The sequence below is a fragment of the Pristiophorus japonicus genome, chromosome 4, assembly GCF_044704955.1.
Source record: "Pristiophorus japonicus isolate sPriJap1 chromosome 4, sPriJap1.hap1, whole genome shotgun sequence".
NCBI classification, from domain to species: domain Eukaryota; kingdom Metazoa; phylum Chordata; class Chondrichthyes; family Pristiophoridae; genus Pristiophorus; species Pristiophorus japonicus.
This window is the reverse complement of record NC_091980.1, coordinates 293,551,879-293,569,115: the sequence shown is the minus strand read 5'-3', so window position 1 is coordinate 293,569,115 and position 17,237 is coordinate 293,551,879. Positions and strand designations below refer to the sequence as shown.

Below are 17,237 nucleotides of genomic sequence, written 5' to 3'. Positions count from 1 at the left end.
CATGGCAGAGTGCATTGATGTGTCTATGTACTGTATTATGGAGTGTTATGGAATGCCTCGTTTGCCTACAGAAGTGACTACACTTCAAAATTAATTCATTGGCTGTAACTGCTTTGGGATGGCCTGAAGATGTACAAGCAGGTATATAAACAGGAGTTTTTTTTTTGTTCTTTTCAATTATACAGTTTACCTACTTTGAAAATATTGGCAAAATATTTGAAAAAAATATTTTTGGCTTGCCACTCCATTACTGCTACCAGTTTCGCAATGAGAATCTCCCTGTACCACAGCCTTTGGAGGCAGTTCAGAGAAGGTTCACTCGGTTGATTCCTGAGATGAAGGGGTTGTCTTATGATGAAAGGTTGAGCAGTTTGGGCCTATACTCATTGGAGTTTAGAAGAATGAGAGGTGATCTTATCGAAACATCTAAGATTCTGAGGGGGCTGGGCAGGGTAGATGCTGAGAGGATGTTTCCCCTTATGGGGGAATCTAGAACTAGGGGGCATAATTTCAGAATAAGGGGTCGCCCATTTAAGACAGAGATGAGGAGGAATTTATTCTCTCAGAGGGTCGTGAATCTTTGGAATTCTCTACCTCAGAGAGCTGTGGAGGGTGGGTCATTGAATATATCCAAGGTGGAGCGAGACAGACGTTTGAACAATAAGGGAGTCAAGGGTTATGGGGAGCAGGCAGAAAAGTGGAGTTGAGGCCAAGATCTTATTGAATGATGGAGCAGGCTCGAGAGGTCAAATGACCTATTCTTGCTCCTACTTCTTATGATCTTATGTTCTTTGGGAAGAAGGAGAAGAGCAAGGGAGAGATAATAGGCTGATCAGAGGTGTTCAATGCCTATGTACATGTGCATCTACAACCAGAGGTACACATTCCCCACAAATCACAATATATATTTATCTAACTATCAGGTAGACTAAAATACTTAGTTTCACAAGAGCCATGAAATCTGATTTACAGACGTGGATGATGATGCCGAACCCAAGTAGAATATATCGCATACAACCAAAAATGTAACAACCCTTCAAATTTACCTACACGCAATGTACCACTCCCATCAGAACTGCTCTACCTACAAACATCCAAATCTGCATGTGAAGCTATTATAATTATAATAATGAGCTGACCACAGAAACTTGCTTACAAACAGTACACGTCACTCTAGGTCAGTTACACCAGTTTCAAACCAGTTATAAACTGCCCTCATATTACAAAATCTTCTCAGACTGCATTAATGGTATTCCACACACAACAATTTCACAATTATCATCTCTACTCCTGAATAAAGTGATAAGCACCAGCAGCATGTTTAATGACATGAAGGGAGGAAATATATGAAGGTCAGTCACCCAGTACTGTTCTTGTTCACCTCTTATTTTAGTGACCAGTTCAAAATGAACTCTAACAAAGGCCAAGAAGCAGGCCTTCAGTTTGTGGGCAAGGAATAGTGCGTACCCTGCAAGAGACTTAAAGTGAGGGGAAAAATAAATTATTTACCATGCATAAATACTGTTACATATCAATATTAAATTTTTACCATAAAGAAATCATCAACATCCTGGAGGTCACCATTGACCAGTAACTTAACTGGACCAGCCCTATAAATACTTTGGCTACAACAGCAGGTCAAAGGTTGGATATTCTGCAGTGAGTGTCTCACCTTCTGACCCCAAAGCCATTTCACCATCTACAAGGCACAAGTCAGGAATGTGATGGAATACTCTCCACTTGCCTGGATGAGTGCAGCTCCAACACTCAAGAAGCTCAACATCATCCAGGACAAAGCAGCCCACTTGATTGGCAGCCCATCCACCACCTTGAACATTTACTCCCTCCACCACCGGCGCACCATGACTGCAGTGTGCACCATCTACAAGATGCACTGCAGCAACTCGTTTTTTCGGCAGCACCTCCCAAACCTGCGATCTCTACCACCTAGAAGGGCAGCAGACGCATGGGAACACCATCACCTACAAGTTCCCCTCTAAGTTACACACCATCCTGACTTGAAAGTATATCATCGTTCCTTCATCATTGCTGGGTCAAAATCCTGGAACTCCCTCCCTAACAGCACTGTGGGAGTACCCTCACACATGGACTGCAGTGGTTCAAGAAGGCAGCTCACCAGCACTTTCTCAAGGGCAATTAAGGATGGGCAATAAATGCTGGTCTTGCCAGTGATGCTGACATCCCAGGAACGAATAATAAAAAGTATGCATAATTGCATTTCGTGCTAGCTATAAAACAACCGGAGTTCAAAGTAATTCACTGGCTGTGAACCACTTTGAAACTTGAAGGTGTCCATGATGCTATATAGAGGGTTACAATCTATATTAACGACTTGGAAGAAGGGACTGAGTGTAACATAGCCAAGTTTGCTGACGATACAAAGATGGGATGGAAAACAATGTGTGAGGAGGACACAAAAAATCTGCAAAAGGACATAGAAAGGCTAAGTGAGTGGGCAAAAATTTGGCAGATGGAGAATAATATTGGAAAGTATGAGGTCAAGCACTTTGGCAGAAAAAAATCAAAGAGCAAGTTATTACTTAAATGGAGAAAGATTGCAAAGTGCTGCAGTATAATGGGACCTGGGGGTACTTGTGCATGAAACACAAAAGGATAGCATGCAGGTACAGTAAGTGATCAGGAAGGCCAATGGTATCTTGGCCTTTATTGCAAAGGGGATGGAGTATAAAAGCAGGGAAGTTTTGCTACAGCTATACAAGGTATCGGTGAGGTCACATCTGAAATACTGCGTGCAGTTTTGGTTTCCATATTTATGAAAGGATATTCTTGCTTTGGAGGCAGTTCAGAGAAGGTTCACTAGGTTGATTCCGGGGATGAGTGGGTTGACTTATGAGTAAAGGTTGAGTAGGTTGGGCCTCTACTCATTGGAATTCAGAAGAATGAGAGATGATCTTATCGAAACATAAAAGATTATGAGAGGGCTTGACAAGGTGGATGCAGAGAGGATGTTTTCACTGATGGGGGAGACTAGAACTAGAGGGCATGATCTTAGAATAAGGGGCCGCCAATTTAAAATAGAGATGAGGAGAAATTTCTTCTCAGTGGGTTGTAAATCTGTGCAATTCACTGCCTCAGACAGCTGTGGAAGCTACGACATTGAATAAATTTAAGACAGAAATAGACAGTTTCTTAAACGATAAGGGCATAAGGGGTTATGGGGAGCAGGCGGGGAAGTGAAGATGAGTCCATGATCAGATCAGCTATGATCTTATTGAATAGCGAAGCAGGCTCGAGGTACCGTATGGCCTACTCCTGTTCCTATTTATGTTCTTAAAAATAAATGCAAGTACTTTTCTTCTCTAATTTTAGAGCTCCTCCATTGGTTTAGTAGGTAGATTCACCTTGTTGTGTGGTATTGAGCAATACAGACCTAAAAGAACCGGTTCATGCCTCAAAATATCATCTGCCTGTGCCAAATATGGTATTTTGACATCCAAAAAGACAAGAGGGTAATTTTAACTTAACCCACCCAATGGAAAACTGACGGAATTGGATTGGCTGCCCATTTTACACCTCACCCAATTTAACTTTCCACTTTCCAAGTCAATGGAATATAAAGTCAGGCCGGGTGTAAAACAGGCAGTTTATCAGATGGCTACCTGGGGAGGGGCGGGAATTAGAATTAAAGGAAATTTGGGGGTCCTTTGAGATTAATCACAGGTAATCTGATCTGAGCAAGGGAATGAGTAGGGACACTACAGTTAGCCTCAAAGCTGCAGGTTATGGAGGAAAACATTCAGCCACCGATGTTCTAAGTCCTGATCACGACCCAATGATCTGATGTAAAGTGTCCGGTAAGGTTTGATTCCTGAGCTAAGTATGAGAGGGCTGATGACACCCGAAGAACAATACTCCAGCATAAGTCAACATCTTCAAGAGAGGAGGTAGAAACTGAAAACATGTATCCAAATTTGAATGATTCCAAAGGAGTGTCAAATTATGTTTTATCCTTCAGGTGGGCATGCATTATGTGCTCTTCAAACTTCCAACGTTTGAATACTACTCTTCATCTTACAGACAACTCAGCACATAACAAGAAGGTGGATGCCCCCCCCCTGCCCTTTCGACTTTAATTTTAGTTTGAAAAGACATTGCTTGACTTTCTGAAGCCTGAGAATATAAGTGTGGCAGAAGGAAGTTGGAAGCCTTCCCCAAAGCTCAGAGTTGTTATTATCCCTTTTTGATGATTCTCCCTCACCTCACTAACATACATTCTACACACCATCATGCCAGTATTCTGACATATTTTTGGCTTCTACTTCTGTAGGCAAACCACAAGGACCAGGCGCAGTTCCCAGTGGTGTCCATGAATCTAACACCTCACAGTGCACAGCAACGCTTGTTCTGTAGCAAGCACCAGCACAGGTATATATCTACATCAGGGGATTTGGATGCACTGGGTGGATCAGAACATGAATGCACAGGAGCAGGTGGAGGGGACAAAAAAGGATCAGGAACCTGATGTCTGGAACATAAGAGTTAGGAGCAGGGCATACGGCCCCTTGAGCCTCTCTCTCTCCCCGTCTCCATCTCTCTCTCCCCGATCAATAAGATCATGACTGACCTTCAACCTCAACTCCATTTTCCCAGCCAATCCCCAAAAATCTATCCATCTCAACCTTGAATATACTCAACGACTGCGCATCCACAACCCTTTGGGGTAGAGAATTCCAAAGATTCACAACCCTCTGAGTGAAGAAATTCCTCCTCATCTTAGTCTTAAATGGTCGACCTCTTATCATGAAATTATGTCCCCTAGTTCTAGACTCTCCAACCGCTCAGCATCAATTTGCACCTTTCCTGGGATTTGGACTTCACAGGACTTGTCCTTAAAAGAATATGCATTCGCTGCCATTAGGATGGCAAGCATCCTGAAAGAACTAATGGTGATGGTAGTGAAGTCCTCTGTGCAATCATGCATGAACGCCTAACAGTCCAGTATGAAGTGTTCGGCAACTCCAGAGCCACATGCACGACAGTGCTTAGTACTAGAGTCCCTAAGATCAATCAGAATGGCTCTCACTAATGCTCAGACTCTTGCTGTAGAATAAAAGAAGCAATACTTTCCCTGAGGGACGAGGCAGTCAATATGCAGGCCTTCACTGCACTTATAAATTGTACAGATGTGTGACCCCCACACATTAGTGCAGATGCTAGAGGAGCTGGAACTAGGGGGAAGATGGCTGGAGTTGGCAAAGCCACATCCAGTCTATTCAAATGACAGATGAGCCAGGTTGCATATATGAGCGCCCAGCCACCACAGCATCAGATATGGCAGCACCAGTTGTAGGGCCAGCAAATGACCCAGTATAAGAAAGTAGAGGGCCAAATCAATCCCAAAGGCCTGCCACTAACAACCAGAAGCTAGCCATCTCACCACTTCTACTAGGGACACACTTAGAAGCAGAAGATTTGGATGTTGAACACACAAACTAAACCCAAGGAGAAGCATGCAGCAAAAATAACAGTCATCACTTGAATGGATTTAAATTTGGTTGCTCTATATTCCAAATATGTCCAGAGAGATTTCTTCTAGGGTGCAGAATAACATATTAGCTGTGAATGGCCTGGCATTATCGACAGTTAGTGAAGAGGTAAACATTGCTGGAGTTGTTTCTGGGTCATAATTTGATGTGCCAATTTGACACTCTTGAAAGTGTCAAGAGACTTCTGATCCATCCTGGCATGTGAAATGTTGTTTCAAAATGCCTGTAGAATGATCATTATTCAGGCAACTGCATGGGCCTCATTGTACCTTCAGTGCACTGTTGTTCATGGCTGCTTCAATGGTGTAACAAGTCAAGGTTGTCTGCCTTCTCCTTTAACCACAAAGGAGTGTCTTACGATGGAGTCATTGTGACTGCTATCTGGAGGTGGTTAATGACCAACAATACAGAATCAAGCAGGCCACTGACAACCTGGACAATGGTGGAGTGCAACTACTTGCAGTTCGTGAATGCCATGGATATGGGTGCCATTCAGGATTTGGGGAAATTCTGCATTGTGAAAATATTGCAGGGCAATCTTATTAACATAAGAACATAAGAATTAGGAACAGGAGTAGGCCATATGGCCCCTTGAGTTTGCTTCGCCATTCAATAAGATCATGGCTGATCTGATCAAGGAATCAGCTCCACTTCTCCGCCTGTTCCGCATAACCCCTTATCACTCAAGAAACTGTCTATTTCTGTCTTAAATTTATTCAATGTCCCAGCTTCCACAGATTTAACCCTGAGATGAAATTCCTCCTCATCTCTGTTTTAAATGGGCGGCCCCTTATTCTAAGATCATGCCCTCTAGTTCTAGTCTCCCCCATCAGTGGAAACATCCTCTCTGCATCCACCTTGTCAAGTCCCCTCATAATCTTATACGTTTCGATAAGATCACCTCTCATTCTTCTGAACTCTAATGAGTAGAGGCCCAACCTACTCAACCTTCCCTCATAAGTCAGCCCCCTCACCCCTGAATCAATCTAGTGAACCTTCTCTGAACTGCCTCCAAAGCAAGAATATCCTTTCATAAATATGGAAATCAATACTGCACACAGTATTCCAGGTGTGGCCTCACCAATACCTTGTATAGCTGTAGCAAGACTTCCCTGCTTTTATACTTCATCCCCTTTGCAATAAAGGCCAAGATACCATTCGCCTTCCTGATCACTTGCTGCACCTGCATACTATCCTTTTGCACAAGTACCCCCAGGTCCTGCTGTACTGCGACACTTTGCAATCTTTCTCCATTTAAATAATAACTTGCTCTTTGATTTTCTTCTGCCAAAGTGCATGACCTCACACTTTCCAACATTATACTCCATCTGCCAAATTTTTGCCCACTCACTTAGCCTTTCTATGTCCTTTTGCAGATTTTTTGTGTCCTCCTCACATATTGTTTTTCCTCCCATCTTTGTACCATTAGCAAACTTGGCTACATTACACTCAGTCCCTTCTTCCAAGACAGTAATATAGATTGTAAATAGTTTGGGTCTCAGTACCGATCCCTGCGGCACCCCACTAGTTACTGGTTGCCAACCAGAGAATGAACCATTTATCTCGACTCTCTGTTTTCTGTTAGTTAGCCAATCCTCTATTCATACTAATATATTATGCCCAACCCCGTTAACTTTTATCTTGTGCAGTAACTTTTTATGTGGCACCTTGTCAAATGCCTTCTGGAAGTCCAAATACACCCCATCCACTGGTTCCCCTTTATCCACCCTGTTCGTTACATCCTCAAAGAACTCCAGCAAATTTGTCAATGACTTCCCCTTCATAAATCAATGCTGATTCTGCCTGTTGCTTGGTTTCCAGGGAGACAATATGATTTTTTTTCAAACAGTGCATTAATGACCTACTCGAGGATTGACCGATGTTGCTTACGTCCCCTGTGCTAATTTGAAGTGGCAGTAATAAAGTACACACTGCTGCAACATGGCATGTATGTAAAACTAGCAAAGAGCACTTTTGTAAATGCATACAGCCTCAGCTATGATTTAATAGGCTGAGGAAACTTATTGTGGCATGTATAATTTGTCCACTTTCTTTTTGTTAAATTCTGGCTAGTATTACATTGGCAGACATCCTCAGTTTGTTAAACATTTACCTCATCTGCTCCCATACCCTTTGCCTGTTGATTGCAGTATTGATTCTGTCTATTACCTCATGACAAGTAAGATGCCTATCGTGTGTTTGATAATCATCCAGGTGGCAGCACTCAACTCATTGTTCCTTCAGCTCAGTACTGATTATGGCTAATAGTGTCCATTCCTGCAAGTAGCCCAGATACAAAGAACTGTATTAAGACGAAGTTCCTGTGGGAAGGATGGTCTGGGGTTGCAAACGGAGTACCTTGCTTTACGGGACTTCCTGTACAAGTACCTCAGAAGCAGCACTGCAAAATGGAATTGCTCCGCATCTTTGACAAGCTGTCTAAAGGTTCATGCAGAGCAGGAATTAAGGAGCCCTACTTGCTGACAGGCCTAATCCTGACGGAAGGTGACTGTGCATAATTCACGTGGCTGGCCTCATGCGATTCAATGAGGTTGGCCCATGATAACTTTTGCTGTGGTCCACTCGTGCTGCTCCAGCAGTGGGGCCATAAAATTTACCTTCATAATTTTAATTTTAAAGGATTTATTACTTGGCAGAATTTATGTCCTGGGCCTTTATACCCATAAAATCCTTTGAACAGCAGCCCTTGGCTTTGAAAGTCAGTCTGTGAGTCAGAGGTAATCTGTTACATAGTGCGAACAACCTACAAACACACACGGCAAAGGATTGCTACACTGCAACAGGCAACCTTTGTGAAGAGAGAGAGAGAGAGCTTGAGGCTACACTTCAACATTCAAAAGTGATTGCAGAAAGGGGAATATTAGGACCCGCGTGCCATTTTAACCCTGGGCCCAAGTGAGGGCCGTACAGTCTCATATCCGCTAGAGACGGCACAGGTAAATGCTTTTCAAAACATTTTTTTTGAAAAGGATCCTTGTGGGTCAGTAGAATCATGTGTGTTCCTTCTAACTCCAGAAGGATACATAGGACTTCCTGTAGCTCGGCTTCCTGCCTCCCCTGATTGTGCACTTTCCCCTTCCTTCCCTATTCCTCACATACTTTGCAGTGGACCATTTCAGTCGGGCCCCAGTGGCAGTCAGACCCTCCATCAATATTGACTTCAGTCTATTGGCGATGGAGTTATTCCCGCTGGTTTTGGTCAGGAGTCAGTACTGAAGCATTCAAATGAGACCTGGGAGTTAAAGGGGTATGTGTTACGCCCATTTTACAGGCGTATTTAGCAGTGGAGCAGCCTGCGCCCAATCTACACAGGCGCTAGGCCCACTGCTAAATTCGTCAAGTACAATTTTTAGGTGTCCCAGGCGACCACTTAAAACAGGCGCTAGGCCTTTTGTATTTATTAGAGGCATAACGCCTGTTGAAGGGCCCCTCTACAAAATTTACCGATGAGTGGGGCAGGCGCCAGGATTCTTCAAAGGCCCTTGTGGCCACTGACTAAAGGTAAGCTTTTAATTAAAAAAAAAACCTGTCGAGCTAGGAGGATCAGGAGTATTCTCCCGAATCCACAGTCTTCACGATCAATTCCTTGCCGTTGCCTGCTCAACTCTCCCTCCCGAAACTTACCCGAGGGCCTCTGATGGCGAGGAATTCCATAATTGATTTTTATGGTCAGGCGAGCTGCCAGTGAAGGCTCTCTCTAACTATGTAAATGAGGCCCAACACCAATTCCTGGAGATCCTCGGGTCTCTTAGTCGGGTGTACGCTGCTTCCAGAGCATACAGTCTGGACCTTAAAATGGGCCCAGACGAAACTCTACGCCAAAATCTCTTGGCCTCACTCTCCAACGTTTGATGCCCCCTTTGGCCCCCGCACCCCTCGATTCCTGCCCTGGGGCTAAACTGCCTTTGGGACCCAGGGCCAGCCAATCTGGAGGGAGATCGCTGTGATGGTCAGTTGGCCACCTCATGAACAGTATTCAGTGCCGGAATCTCTTTAATTACTTCACCAAGCTGGCCAAGGTAAGTGAAGGCACGAGTGTCCATACAGATGCTGAGATACTGCTGGAAGCATCACTCACCTTCACACTATGTGGGATTACATAAAGTCTAAGATGAAACGATTCAGTCTCTTAACAGGCACAAGAGGCCCCCGCCATTCTCCTCATGGGTACACTTCCCTTTCACTGTCTCATATCACATTTCCTGAGAAAGGAAGAGACTGCTGCATTGTCTGCATCGAATAGAATGTTCACAAAGGAACTCAGGGATGTCCGCAGACACTTAGATGAAAATGTATCATGCCTTAGAGTACCACGTCTAAATCTTTCTGTGTTCTTTACAAAAGAGAAACCTATACACAACCAGAGACAAAGGCCGTGGGTGAGACGATGGCTAGTGTCAGTCCCCTCAGTAGGCACGAGGAGGAATCTGCAACTCCTAGGTAGACAAACTGGGGAGTGTGTGGAAGATGGAGAAGCTGGAGTAGAGCTGCGAGGTTCAGGTTGGTAATTACACAGCTAGGAATTTTTGCTGTCAGCAAACATTCTGATGACTTTAAAAGCCTCCTATTATTGCTAAGCCACATATTCTGACTCAAGTCAGAGAGCAGCTTCCTGGGATGAATGCCCCTTGTCTCCCTTCACAGGTACTGAGCATTACAGAGGAGCCCAAGGACCAAGCTCTTGGGGGGTCTAGTCTTCGATCGATCTTTAATTCGGGAGCACAGATCTGTGGCAGTCTAATACGTCAATGCAGCCTCAGAATATCAGGAAGAGGCTCTCTTTGCAGATGTCCCTTCCACACTTGCAACAGTGATTGCCTCTTTGGATGGCCAGAGCTCAGAGAGCATATTCCTAAGATAATTGCCCTTTGTGTCCCTCACATGTGAACATGTACAGAAAAGAGCATCTGACAAACAACCCAACACTGACTGAGGGGCTCTTGTTCCATTTGATTCATGCACACTGTTGGACTCATAAGCAACATAACACTGGAAGCAGGTCCTTCAAGAGCATTGGCTTCACTGAGTCAAGTACCATCTCAGCCCTCGATAGTTCCAGTCACAAACTTCACATTCAGTGAAAATAAATGGGTGGAAATGCAAGAAAATCACAGGCGAGCGGTGCACTCGGCAATGCCTTAAACTTCATTTAACTGCAATGGGTGAGCTTCCGCCAGGCTGATCAGAATAAAAGAGGAGTCATGGGATGGAAATAGCAGTGCCATTTTTAGGGGCGGATTTTTTTGGCAAAGACCCCCTACCTCACCCAAGTCAGAACATTGTGGGTGCAAGCCCCACTCCAGAGGCTTGAGCACAAAATCTAACCAGTGCAGTGCTGAGGGAATGCTGCACTGTCGGAGCTGCCGTCTTTCGGATGAGACCTAAAACCGAGGCCCCGTTTGCCCTCTCAGGTGGACGTAAAAGATTCCATGGCACTATTTCAAAGAAGAGCAGGGGAGTTCTCCGTGGAATTCTGGCCAACATTCATCTCTCAACCAATATAACTAAAATAGATTAACTTTTCATTATCATATTGCTGTTTGTGGAAGCTAGCTGTGTGCAAATTGGCTGCCATGTTTCCTACATTACAACAGTGACTACACTTGAAATGTACTTAATTGACTTTGGGGCATCCTGAGATTGTGAAAGGTGCGATATAAATGCAAGTCTTTCTTTCTTTACTTGCCAGACTGCCTCTACACTTCTCAGAAATTGGTGGTTTTCTGTTAATGGAACGCAGTAGAGCCTCGAAGATGAAGGCTCAGTCACATTTAAGGCTTTAAAAGGTTGGAGGTTGGGGCCCACTAGCCCCTCTCCAACCATTTAAATGACTTAGGGAGCTGACTATCGCTATGCCAGGGTCTATCTTCAATCATCTCCTACACTCTGAGATTAGCAGAGACAGCGATGATAAGAAGGAAAATCTTCTGGTGGCTTGCTGAGAGCTGTCTCCCCACCAGCCTTTACATGTCAGGGTTGGGCAGGGGCAACTGGTGGTTGTCCCGGTTTAGCAAGGGGTAAATTAAGGTTGGGGCAGAAAACATGGCGGTCGACCTTGTCATCTGACTTTTCCGCCTTTTCAATTGCTATCGCACTCAATCCAGGCAGGATGGTGGAGGAAAATCCAGCCCCTCGTTGCTAAGCCAATATGATGGCTTTCAAGAAAGAAACAAAATAAGAAACTATGGACAAAAAATGTCAATGTTATTGTCCCTGTAACATCTGCTCCAAGCTGATGCACAGCCAACCTCCACCACAGGGACAACATGGTCAGAGGTAGTTAAGGTCACTGTAATTCAGAACTCAGGCTCATTTCAAGCTACCACAGGGACATCAGCAACATCAATCATACAACAGCTCATAAATGCATTAATCGGGTCATTTATGCCTTGGCTGCAAACAAATGAATCACTTTCACCTGGAAACCTGGCATCCCAATGAAAGGACCAGGCAACTTTTTCATATTGCAAGAATTGTCAAGAGTCCAGGGAATTAATAATGGCTGATTTAGTGACTCCACCTCCAATATGCTATCTTATGTCCTTCAGAAATTAAAAGGGGTTGCTCTCCATAAGCACTCACATACTGAGTGACCAACAACAGTTGTTTCCCAGGCAGCAGTCATGGCACCTTCATGTTGAAACTATCATCAGTGCCTGGGCTATTTGAAGGAGAAGGTAGACAGAAGTGATTGCACGAGAGAGGGACCAGGATTTAAGAGGATATGGGCAGGGCTAGAAAATGTTATCTATGAGGAAAGATTGGATAGGCTGGGGTTGTTTTCTTTGGAACAGAGGAGGCCAAGGGGTTATTTAATTGAGGTGTATAACATTATGAGGGGCCTAGATAGAGTGGAGAGGAAGGACCTGTTTCCCTTAGCAGAGGCATCAATAAACAGGGGGCATAGATTTAAAGTAGTTGGTAGAAGGATTAGAGGGGAGATGAGAATTTTTTTTTTCACCCAGTGGGTGGTGAGGGTCTTGAACTCACTGTCTGAAAGGATGGTAGAGACAGAAACCCTCATCACATTTAAAGAGTACTTGGATGTGCACTTAAAAAGAGCCATGACTTACAGGACTACAGACCTAGTGCTGGAAGGTGGGATTAGGCTGGGTAGCTCTTTTTGAACCGACACGGACACGATGGGGAGAATGGCCTCCTTCTGTGTCGTAATTCTCTACGATTCTCTGATTCTATGACAGCAAGGCTGGTTTCTAGGAGACACCAAGATTGCCTTCTTCAGTCCTGGCTCATGACACCATTGAGACAATATGGCCCATTGCAGCTACACAATGTCCCTTCCATTGCACTCCTGCAATCAGTAGTAATCGGTCTAAGACCTAAAAATGAAACTAGGAACCAGATCCTTGCCTTTACCACCAGTTTCCATGGGACCTTATTTGGAGCAGAACCTCCGTCTGTCCCAAACATGGACACCCACGTCAGAGGGCGTGTGTCTGGGGGGAGGTTACTCCTCGGCTGAGAGTTTCCTTGACCCCAGCCTGGGATTTGCTGAATGGCTATTATACTAAGGGCACCAACTTGCCTGCCTGGATGTCCGAAGATTCAACCTGATAGAGTTCAAGAATTGGCCCTCTTTACAAGGGGGAAACGGGGGGGGGGGGGGGGGGGGGCAATAGCCCTAACCACACAATTGCTGGGCTTGGGCTGTTTATGTCCTTCCCCTGCTAAGCACCTGAGATGCGCTCCTAGCGGTGCAGGTGCCAGCCAGGAATATCTATTACTGATCTGCAAGTTCAGTGGCATGGTTTGTAGCACTTACACTGAGACTGGCTGCCCATCAGAATTTGGGGCAAATATAGGACAGTTTATCCAAAAAGTTTTGTTAAGGGGTTCATTACCTGTCAGAATTTTAAAAGTATGCATGTAACATACAGGAAATTCCTAGGGTCTCGTTCCTCTGGCATGGTTGCAGCAGAGCAGAACCCTCACAAACCCTCGACTCCAAGGCCAAAGGCTCCATTCTAAATGATGGGGATGGGGTTATTTGCATATCTGGGATAGGCTGCCAACACTACAAGGATGCATCAATGGCCCAACCCAATCAACCCTCCTAAGGCCAAGCAGCACCTTGCCATTCTATCTGATTTCCCATTTCCCTCTACCCTCCCGAAGCCACGAAGGGCTGAAGAATTTAAAAAAATGTTAGAGTCTTCGGCCCCCCCCCCCCATGACCCCCCTCCCACCCCGCCCTACTGGAATTTAAAAGCCTAGTCTAAACCTGGTGGAATCCTAGTAGAGCCGCGTTCTGACCCATTTCTCGGCCTCCCCTGGGCAAAAGTGGGAGCTGCATCTCTCCTCCGGCCCCAGGAATTTCTAGGGCTTAGGCTTTGTATTAAAGAACATAAGAACATTAGAAATAGGAGCAAGAGTGGACCATTTGGCCCCTCGAGCCTGATCCACCATTCAATAAGATCATGGCTGATCTGATCTTGGCCTCAGCACTTCTCTGCATGCTCCCCATAACCCTTGACTCCCTTATCGTTCAAAAATCTGCCGATATCCACCTGAAATATATTCAATGACCCAACCTCCACAGCTCACTGGGGTGGAGAATTACAAAGATTCATGACCCTCAGGTAAGAAATTCCTCCTCATTTCCATTTTAAATGGGCGACCCCTTATTCTGAAACTATGCCCCCCTAGTTCTAGATTCCCCCACGAGGGGAAACATCCTCTCTGCATCTCCCTTGTCAAGCCCCCTCAGAATCTTATACGTTTCAATAAGATAAATATCTCATCTCAAATTGGATGAGTGCAGCTCCAACAACACTCAACAAGCTCCAGGCCCACTTAATTGGCACACCACCCACCACCTTAAACATTCACTCCCGCCACCACTGGCACACCGTGGCTGCAATGTGTACCATCTACAAGATGCACTGCAGCAACTTGCCAAGGCTTCTTTGGCAACACCTCCCAGACCCACAAGCTCTACCACCTAGAAAGACAAGGGCAGCAGGCGTATGGGAACACCGCCACCTCCAAGTTCCTCTCCAAGTCACACACCATCCTGACTTGGAAGTATATCGCCGTTCCTTCATCATCGCTTGATCAAAATCCTGGAGCTCCCTCCCTGCGAACTGCAGTGGTTCAAGACGGATGCTTACCACCACTTTCTCAAGGGCAATCAGGGATGGGCAACATCCTATGAACAAATTGTTTTTAAAAAAACAATCTATACTTAAGCTGTATCTACAAAATATTTTCTGCCCAATACTCTTAGATATGCTGTTGGATCTGTATTATAGCATAAAATTGGATGATAACTTGAGATGACCAGCATCTGCCTGCCTTAACTGTATCCAGACATGTGGCTGAGTTTGTATGGTACAGAATCATCCGATTATTACTTACAGATGCAATGGCTCCTGGATGTATCCAGCATATACCCAGGCTTACAGGTACATCTGTAGCTACCTCTGGTGTTCAAGCAGTTAGCATTTTGACACATTCCGGACATCAGGCATTCATTGATATCTGGGATTAAGAAGAGAGACCATTTTATTATTGGGCACAAAAGAGTACATCATGTCAAGGTAACATCTTAAGCTGCAACCTTAAAACCAAAGGGGATCAAGGGAAATCTCTATAAAAAGCATCCCTGCAAACATTGAGTTAACTGATATGTCAGAACATATCGCATTGAATAATCTGAATAAAACAGAAAAATTCCTGTCAGCAGGCAAAGGCCATCTGAACCTTGTTCTGCATGCAGAGAACTGTTTTGACATCTTTTCAAGAAATAAAATACAAAGGGCTAGAAATTCACTAGCCTCACGCATGTTTTAACACAATTTTTCATGTTAAAAGTGCTTTTTTGTCGTTAAAACAAACTTCATAAAATTCCCACCAAAGGTTAAGAATGGCGGTTTCGAAATATTGCCGAAAAGCGGATCACCAAAGTGCAAGGCGAAAAAATATTGCACCATTTAAATTTGGCCATTCAGCGAACCTGTACTCGGGTGAAAAAAACGCACTAGAAAAGCAGGCGTTGCAGCCTCAGAAACGTCGGTAAGTATGAAGACCTGCAAAAAAGGTAAGTTAAAGTTTTTTGTTTTTTAATTCTTTTGCAGCGATTACTTAGTTAAGGGTCTTGTAAATGATTTGCGATTTTTTTTTTTTTTTCAATTTTTTTTGTGTGTTTTTTGTAAGGGGATGGTCCTGGAGGTCAGGTTCACCTCTGACCAACTTGAGCGGTTCGAATCGCTCCCACTCCCTTGGGTTCTAGACTCTGGATTTATTTGGGGGATGTGATAAAGTGCAAAGGACAACTGGTTTGGTGCAAAAGAACTTTGATTTTATCAAAGACAAGAAAATACAATGTCAAAACTTATAATCACTAATAAAGAACAATATATTACACATTCAAAGAAGGGTACAATAAAGTTACACCTCTCACCTCCCAATACCTAATTCTAGCTAGGTTAGACTCCAGGGCAGGCAGGGATTATGCTTACCAATCCTTTGTGGTCAGTTAGCGGTAGTTCGCGATTTCGGGGTTCGTTGAAATCTGTAGGTTCTGCTTGCCATACCGCGAACGTCGGAGAAGACTTCTAGCTGTGAAATCTTCAGTTGGGTTGATTCCGCTGATGCGGTAAGGCGCGTTTTGAATCTATGGGGTAAGTACCTGGTTTTCTTTGTTAGAAATAGGTTCAAAGTCTCTATTGGTAATGTTTTCACCTGTTGGTAGTCAGGACTTAGATTGTAAAGTGGAAACTTTTCAATTCTTCGGTTTCTTCCAGTTGGAGTTTTGTTTCGAGTTTGTTCGATCACAGTGGTTTTTCGTTGAGACCACATTGGCTGTGGTCAGTTGCTGCCGCGATGGTGATGTTCTTCCTTCCTTCAGGACTTAGAGGCTGGAGAAGTTAGTTTACAATTGTCGCGTTGGTTTCTCTCTTTGTCTTGATGACACAAGCGTAGTATGGTACTAGGCGTAGTGTGGCATAGTATGTCACCTGAGGTTGTAGCAACCTTGTGACTACCTAGCAACCCTAACTTCTGTTCAAAACAGGGACCAGTTATACGGTTTGAGTTGTTCTAATCTTGGCACCAAATCAGTTTAGAATTCTTTGTTTAAATTTGGCGGGCTTGACTCTTCTTTGTAATATTTTGGTGGGCTCGTTAAAAGTTAATATGTCTCACGTGGACTGATCTTCTAAAACTGTTTCCTGATGGAAATATTAGCTTGGTAATTGTAATGTGCTTAGTTTTGTGCTTTTTGTGCTTAGTTTTTTGCATTGGGCCTCTTTGTGATGTATATGCTGAAACGGTTTACCAGATTCAGGTTGATGGTTGGCTATCTCTGGGTTATTTGTTGTAATGTTAATGTCTCTTGTGGAGAAGGATTCTCGAATACCCATTTCTCCAGATAAGTTAACTTAGTCCCAACACCCAGACAATCCTAATAATCAAGTGGGCTTCTTGTGTTCCCTAGGCCCACCCACAAGCTTGAATTTGTCTTTTAAAAGTCCATAATTCGATTAAAGTTCGTAGTTTCTTCCATAAGCACGTTAGGATTTCAAACTTTCCGGTAGATAGTCCCAAATTAAATTTCCTTTCGAATGAGCGCAAACACTGGAGTGGGGTTCTTGTGAATTTTGCATCCTTTCATTTTCTGCCCTCCCATTGGGCCCAAATTTGGCCCACACGTTTTTTCGGCGCATT

General features: G+C 44.2%; 1 protein-coding gene across 2 annotated transcripts in view; it reads right to left on the bottom strand.

Moving 5' to 3' along the window:
* Positions 1-17,237, bottom strand: part of LOC139263461 (latent-transforming growth factor beta-binding protein 2-like) — an 857,891-nt gene that overhangs the window by 336,540 nt on the left and 504,114 nt on the right. For both annotated transcript variants that reach the window (XM_070879584.1, XM_070879586.1), the window contains exon 11: positions 14,928-15,050. In XM_070879584.1, the coding sequence (XP_070735685.1) occupies positions 14,928-15,050 (123 nt within the window). The remainder of the gene's footprint in view (positions 1-14,927; positions 15,051-17,237) is intronic.